The sequence below is a fragment of the Leptosomus discolor genome, chromosome 3 (genome assembly GCF_034619465.1).
Source record: "Leptosomus discolor isolate bLepDis1 chromosome 3, bLepDis1.hap2, whole genome shotgun sequence".
Lineage (NCBI taxonomy): Eukaryota > Metazoa > Chordata > Aves > Leptosomiformes > Leptosomidae > Leptosomus > Leptosomus discolor.
In genome coordinates, this window is record NC_141393.1 from 8,017,608 (window position 1) to 8,025,722 (window position 8,115).

An 8,115-nucleotide genomic window follows, 5' to 3' on the forward strand; every position below is an offset into this window, starting at 1 on the left:
CAGAAAAGAACAACGTCCCCCCATCCCACTACTCCGTCCCACCCCACAGAAAGAAATGTTAGAAAGAGAAAACCCACAATTTACAAAGCAGCTGATCAGACCCCAAGGAAATCCAGCTACTCCTTTAGCTAACGATACTGCACTATCTGGGTTTCTAAATCAATACAATGGTACACAGCTGCCATAACCACGTTTTTTTTAAAAAGAAACACATACAAACAATTTTAGATCATGTAAAACTCCCCTGATTTCAGCAGCAGTGAGGTATGCTTAACCTTTCTGCATTCAGCAAACCAGCTTGAAAAGTAAGGCAAGCGGGGTGCTTGCAATTGAAACCTCCTCACAAATGTCACCTAGTAACGCTTCTTAGTGTAAAAATCCACTTTGCACTGATTTACATATCAGCAGGCCCCCTGCAGTTGTTGAAACTGCAAAAGGAATCCTGTGCCTCCAAAAGCTGAAGCCCTAATGACATAAGCTCCTTGGTCATCCCTTCAGTAACTTCTCCGCTGTCAACTGAACTGGAGGATGGAAACTTTCACCCCACAGTTTATAGTGTCTTTATGTAGAGATGCAGGGAACTGCTGAGGTCCACACTTTTTTCAGAGGATTCCCAATGGCGGTTATCCTGTAAAGTTGAAGTAACTTGCATTAAAGAACTTTCTGCAGTGTGTGTAACTTAACTCGGATCAGATGAAAATGCAGCTTGTTTTAATCTAGGGGAGCAAAGCCTACATGTATCACGTCCCATGAGAAAAACAACGCTTTGTCACCCTGACTGTAAGACATCAGGTACACTACATGGACTAGTAAGAAGGACAGGAGAGACACAGACACTTATTTTATCTATAATGCCAGTGTAATACAAATGAAAAAGGTGAATTCACACTACAGATGTGACTCTCATTTCCCTCCGCCTCTCTGGGTAACCTGCCTTGACAACACAAGCACCTGTAAACGGGGCTGATCCTTTCACCCAACCAAGTCACAGGGACCCAGCAGGGCATAAGGCTCTGTCTGAAGGGACTGCTTCTTAGGAATGTGGCAACAAAGCTGAAGGAGGCCAGGAATTAAATGCTGACTTCCGTAAAGCTCACAGTAAAATTCCCATGTAAGCCGTACAGAGCCAAGATTTCAGCCCAAGTGTCAAAATACATTTGTGAAAGACCTGAAAGACCCATTTTCCCGAGGAAGCTTTCAAGAGTTATTGCAACAGAAACCATAATCAATAATGATGACTCTTAATCATATAGATAAGACTATATATAGTCTTTCACTAAATTAAGCCCCTCTTTCAGACTGTTAGCACTCTTTACTGCATATTGCCGCAAAATCCCAGAGTTAACCTTTTCCCAAACTCATCCTCTACCAGAAAAGCAAATTAAGCCATTAGCACAAGCTCAATGCTTCTGCTGCGAGAACATGCAAAGGGTGAAGACGAACAGGCAAGACAGAACATTTGTCTGCCCCTGTGTGTGTGGTTCAACTCGCCAGATCGCTCTGCACATGCGCCAGGTCCACAAAGCCCAGCCCTGCTCTAGAGACTTGCCCCGTTCTGCACCCATTGCACCTCCACGATGCGGAGCCGAGGTCAGTATCAGCAGGAGCTCTGAATGCACTGAAGAAGCAACCAGTAATATTAGTAATAATGGGCACAGACGGCTGAAAACATGTTAGGAAAGAACATTGCCCTAAGGAGGGCCCTTATTAAAAGTCAAAAATACTAATGGCCGTAAAAGGCAGTCACCTTAACATGAGTTAACCCAGCGCTCTCACGAAACACTTCTTCCTTCAGCTCAGCAAAACACCTGGTGTTCTTAAGATCCAGGGCACAGTCAAGGCTGTAGTGAGATCGTATCAATCTCTGTGAGCCTCAGATAAGACCTTTACTCGATGTATTTTCGCTGTGCTTAATAAAAAAAAGATCGCAGAGAGTGCACCGAGATTGCCCTGAAGATAGGTCTGTGTGTCCTGATGACTTGTCCCTTTTTACCAACCGCAGCAGCTGGTTTAACGACAGACCCCACTCCTCCCCGCAGACTTTGTCTCTCCTCAAGTGGAGCCCACAAAGAACCCACAAAGCAGCTTGGAGGTTACCGTCCACCACCAACCGCTTTGGGAAGTGCCTGCAACCTACTGCTGTCCAAAAAACCAAAGTATGCCGCTGCTCTAAAACACTTCACAAGCTCCGAGGTGTAAAGTCACCTCAAAGAGAGAGGTTCCCCGGGCAAACAGACACCGTGGGACCCCCTCATTGCTTTGGCAGCTGGTTCATCCTTCCCAAACACATTGTCTGGGAGAGGAATGTTCGGCAGGGCAGCCCAGAAATCCCACCCCTCCATACAGATGATAGAAGAGCCATGGCCACCCCGTACCTTTCTGCTCAGTTCTTTGATGCTTTGCTCATGACTGACTCCCCAATTCTTCCACAATTTTAACCTGATTTGTCGCCAAAGCTGGGGTGAAAAGGAAAGGTTCCCAGCATTCCTAAACAGAAAATGCATAAATAATGCTGAAAATTGAATATATAATTGCTTTTAACATCAGGCTGGCCACCACACTAAGTTTGCACACCGTGTTTCAACTACGCCAGTTCTGATTTTGCACAGTTTAAAATTATTGCAATTTTGTCTACCAATTTTGTTATTCAGATCCACCTCTGGCAACTCTGAGTAATTTGTCTCCACCTACATTTCATTTTGAAACCATTACTTCCATTTCACCTGAAGAAGAGCCTATCGGCTGAAATACCTGCCTAATTTTTCCAGAGGTACCTGTTGCCTAATAGAAGCTATTACCTCTACCTACAAACCTTCTCCTGGTTGTTAAGAAAAGATTTACGGTCACAAAGTGCAACGGGATTGCATAACTGTGAGAAATCTCAAAAGACAGTATTCCTGAACCAGGAAAGGTGATAAAAGGGCTTTTTTTGAGGATGTTGAAGATGTATTTGAAAAAACGATAATCAGTCTTTCCTTCATCCCATTCCTCAACTGGTCAATGAAAAAAATATCTTGGAAACTGGTGAATTCAAGTACAAAACCAAAACCCAGCACAGAGCCAGCAGACCAAATCCTTCCCTTCTACTGAGCACTGGCAGGAGATACTTGAACCAGATTTGCTCTACTGGATTCCATTAAGTTTAGATTACACAGTGCTGAATCCAATGAAAATTACTATTTCAATAAAGGACAAATAAAAGGTTATGTCCTGGATGACAAAAATAAGAACTAAACCATGTTTCAGGGCACAACACTAATGACTTACATGAGTTAAAAACAAATTCCCAATCCACTTTCTGCTTTGCTGTCCAAAGGGGCAGACTTGCCTCTGTAGCTTCATGCTTAGGAATCACCAGTGGCAGAGAAAAAGCAGAATGAATGACCCAATCAGCACGATTTATGCTCCTAAATTAGACCAGGTTAAACACTGGGGCGAGGGGGATAGGTGTTTTTAAAGTATAATGTTCAAAAGCATTTTGAGCTTTTCCAGGTTTTGACATCTCAAACCTTTACTGAGCTTTCACCAGGGAGGACATGTGATTTAATTAGAGCATGATACAAAAGCATGGCAATCCCAAACCATGTTCCCAGCTCTGCCACTGACTTGCTGCATGACCTTGGGAAAACAACGGTGATGCCCTGAGCCCCCATTTACACCGCAATTCCAAGAACTGTCTGGGAATGCCTCTGTGTGTCCTCTTCCACAAGGACCTCTGAAGTGTAATTAAATTCCACCCAGTGCTTTGAAACTGTCAGAGGGAAAGTGCTATATAAACCCTTATTAATTAAGCTTGTATTTAATATTCTGGTAAATAAACACACTATTGAGGGAAACTAGCTGCTAGTGATAGCACAGCTACGGAGCTTGACAGGGAGTCAGCTGCCGACCACAGAACTGACACAGGCAACATGAGAGGGAGGAAGCCCCCCAAAATATGGTTGATGGCTTAATACAAGGCTGGCATTTTAACACACAACATTTTAAAACAAATTCTCGGTCCTCATCCCACTCTGCTCCTGTGGAAGTCAGTGAATCCCTAATTCACTACTTGCCATCAAAATTAACTTCAAGCCAGCACACCAGACCACGTTAGCATGAATGTGAGGCAAATCCAGACTTGTGCAATAGAAAGGTGGAACACTTTTCAGCACCATTTCACACCACATTAGTGTCTTGATTAATAATATATGGGGCAACTTTTCTCAATGCTGTGCTCTGCCCACCTTTCCTATTCACGTCCCCAGATGCACGCTGGCACAGCAGTGCTTTGCTATGGCAGGGTCACCCTACACTTGGGCTGTCCTTTTAGCAGACGCAAAGTCGAAGTCTCTTGTTGGACTTCATTTGTGCGAACACTCATGTCTCAGTAGTTATGGGCCAGTGCAAAGCCTATGTGAAAAAGGAATGTAAGTAGCGCAAGACTTGCCTAAAGCAGCATCTACATTAATACACCTAGAGAGACAGTGGTGTGCAGCCACACCGTAACTTCAACGGAGCTGTACAGAGTACTCTCACTCACTGCTTTGCACTGGACGAAAGGGTAAAATTAACTCCAGCAGAAGGAATAATTTGATGGCCAAGCAGTCCTGATTCAGTCCTGTAAATATTCATCTAACAGAGGAACTGTAGATGAGCAGCTGCAGACAGTTCTTTACGTACTTGCTCAGCCACAGGATTACCATCTTTCAAATCACTGTCACTCCCTCATCCTCCTTCCCGGTACCTTTGCCACAGACTTTAAAGTGTCTCAGAATTGCAAAGACTTTGAAACCCTGAATGAAAATGGTTGCAAGCTCAATTATTAGAGACTTAAAGAACAAGAAGAAGGAAAAAAATGACCCGACAAGCAGAGAGGATATTAGAAATGTAAGTGATGACTACTTATTTTAAGAAGTGGCTCAGAAAAAAAAAAAAAAAAAAAAAAAAGCTACAAATTCACAATACCGATAAGGATGTAAGAAGAAGTGAGAGGGACCAGGGGAAGGACCGCGGAGGGCAGGCTTCAGAGGAGCCCGGTGGGGCACAGCAGAACCCATTCCTTGAAGGCACCGCTTTGGCACAGCCCCACCGGCGAGGCAGCGGGCGCGGCGGCTCCGCGCCCCGAGGATGGATGGACGGACGGATGGAGAGAGGGATGGATGGATGGACGGGCGGAGAGAGGGATAGATGGATGGACGGATGGATGGATGGTTGGTTGGATGGACGGACGGAGAGCGGGATGGATGGAGGGAGGGAGGGAGGGGATCTCTCACCGCTTGAGCGCCGGACAATGTTCTCCAGGAAGGTGTTCTGCGGTGCCACCAGCCCTCTCTTGCCCCCCGGCATCCTGCAGCGCCGGGCTCGGGGGCCGGGGGTGCGCGGCAGCGGCGGCAGCGGCGGCGGCGGCGGCGGCGGGGGGGGGCCGGCGGCGGCTGGTGCGCCCGGTGCCCGTGAGTCGCGCAGGGGCGGCCGCGGCCGCTCATGGTAGTGGCGCCCCCGCGGCGGCTGCAGCGCGGACTGGGGCCGCGCCGCGCAGGGCGCCGCCGAGCGCCGCCGCCCGCCCCCCCTGCGCCTGCGCGCCCGCCCCGCCGTGGAGCCGGGCCGCCCCGGGACGGGAGGGGAGGGGGAGGGGGGAGCGGGGCGGCGCGGAGGGGCGCGGAGGGGCGCGGAGCCCCCCCGGGGATGCGCGGCGGCGGCACAGAGGGTCGCTCCCGGCGCCGTGCCCAGCCGAGCATCATCCCCTGGCTGTCCCCGGGTCGGGCTCTCCGGGAAACCCCTTCGAAGTTTTGCCTCGTCCCCCTGAGCGAAACAAACCCCAAAAAACCCCAAAAAAACAACCCCCCAAACCCCTGCATTTTCAGCTAGACAGTGTTGTTTTGAGACCGCGTTCCCATGCTCTCAGCGGCTGGGTTTTGGGGAAAACAGACTACGAAGTGCCATATGGCATAGCGGAAGGTGGCTGCATTTTGTCCACAGATTATAACCGCGAGGTGCAAGGTAAGATGTAAAATGCCAGCCTTGCATGAAGCCATCAACCATTCCTTTGGAGGATTGCTCCCTGTCCCAGTGAGAGCAGCTGTGAAGGGGAGGCAACAGGAGGCAGATTTGGGGCTGGAGCCCTCTTTTCTATCATTTTAATTCAGGGACCCAACTCTACCGTGTTGCTCCTGTGCCGGAGCCCCAAAGGAGCAGATGAGTCAGTGCAGTGAGACACCACATGCCGATTTCTGTGTAAGCTCTTCCCTGCGCTTGACCCAGCTGCATTTCTCCCTCCAGCCTTTTCATTACTCGGACAGTGTCTTTTAAAGGGCTGGACAGTGAAGTCCTGAAAGGAATTTCTCCACCTATTGCTTCTGCTTCTGCTAATTTTGTATGCTGCTACAGGCTAGAAAGGTTGGTAGAAGGGAACAAGAGATGGAAAATCGCTGTCTAGGGCAGGAGACATCCCGGTGTGCTCCACACTCCTGCCAGAGCTGGCATAAGCAGCAGTGCTTCTCCCAGAGAACATCGTTCTGTTGTGGAAAAATCAAAAAAAAAAAAATTCCAGCGTGTTTTCAGTACCTCCTCCTTCCCATACTGGAGTCTTGATCCAACAAGTCACACTGAGGTCACCTGAACTCCTCTGCTTAAAGTTAAGCGAATGTTTAAAATCTTTACCACACCAGGAGCTGTTGCAGGAGCAGCTCTTGCAGCCTGGGTGTCCAGACTGCTCTCACTGCCAGCCGGCCCGGCGGCTGCTGAAAGGAAAAGGTCTGGTTCTGCTTTCGTTTAAACAAATGAAAATCAGGAGCAGCTCCATTACAATCAGCTTGTGAATGCGGATATAAAACTAGCTTGAGAGGTGAACCAGACCCTATTTGTCAAACACTTATTGGTGTGTGGTCCCCCCCGCCCCCAGCTCTGAAATCTTCAGGGCTTTCCTTAGAGTGATGTGGTTTAAAAGATGCTCCTGCTGTGCTCTGCCCCAGATGCAGAGAAATGTGGCTCCTGGTAATTGGCAGATGGATGGCAACACCTCCATTTCTTTCAACCAAGCAGTAGCCATATAAAAACATCTGTGTATGGGCAAATACTGTCTGAATGATCTGTCTGGACAGTGTTGCCAGGACCTCTGCTCCCCAATTCCCTCTGTTCTACCCAACTTGAACCCAGTTTAGTTCTTCTACTCATTTCCCATCCTTGTTTTGAAGCCTAAATTTTTCTGCTTACCTCCTCCCCCCATCTTTTAATTAACACATCAAACCCCCTTCTTGTTTACGCTTGCTGCTAAACTTCTGCATTGTGGTGTGGCACTCATGCCCGATGGTCACGCCATCCTCCCTGCTTCATCTCCTCAACTTCAAATTAAAACTATTAAGTTTTACTGCTCTATTTCCAGTGGCACTAATTAAACAATAGGGTATGGAGAGTGACAATTTCTTCAAATGTCACAGATGCCTGATAGGATAGAAAGGGCAGGACATGTAGTGGCATGCTTGTCTCTACAGCAAGGCAGCAAAAAACCCCAGAGGACACCTCTCTTTTTTCCTGAAATGCTGGATGAGGCTAAAGATAACCTTGAAAAGAAGAGTTTGACAAAGAAAGCAAACTGGGAACTGCAAAGAGACTCTTGTCTTCTTTTGGGGATCTTCAAATTGTGCTTGGAAGCAGCATCAAGCCACGACGCAGGAAGCTGTCAGAAAGGTTTGAGGTCAGTGTAAGTAGGAAAAAGGCAGCTAAGCAGTTTCTTTCCGAATCAAAAATACCCCAGTCTCAACCAGTTGTTCTTAAATGTGGCAAAAAAAATCCACTGTGGTTTAAAATACATTTATTTCCTTAGCCCAGAATAGGTAAGTCAACACAGTTTGAGTTTTAGGGAATTAGTTAGTTGTTAAAACAATTTAAAAAAAAAGTCTAAGCTAGATGTAACAACCTTCCTGATGGAAGATCAGAGGACTCCTAATATCCTTCTTTCTTCCCAGCTTTCAAACTTTATTTCTTTAAGCAAAGAAACTAGCTTTTCTTTCCTGGAAGGAAAAAGGCTAAAACAGTATGAGCATATTTCTGTACCAGGGTGAAATAGTAATCACGATTCATTCCACATCTGCTTCACCATTTCTTTTCTTCTGAAACTTGAAACACCTCTCAGGGTGA

General features: G+C 47.2%; 1 protein-coding gene across 1 annotated transcript in view; it reads right to left on the bottom strand.

Moving 5' to 3' along the window:
• KCNH5 (potassium voltage-gated channel subfamily H member 5) overlaps window positions 1-5,328 on the bottom strand; it is a 159,674-nt gene extending 154,346 nt beyond the window's left edge. The window contains exon 1 of the mRNA XM_086462342.1: window positions 5,256-5,328. Within this exon, the coding sequence (XP_086318468.1) occupies window positions 5,256-5,328 (73 nt within the window). The remainder of the gene's footprint in view (window positions 1-5,255) is intronic.
• Between the last annotated feature and the right edge of the window lie 2,787 nt (window positions 5,329-8,115).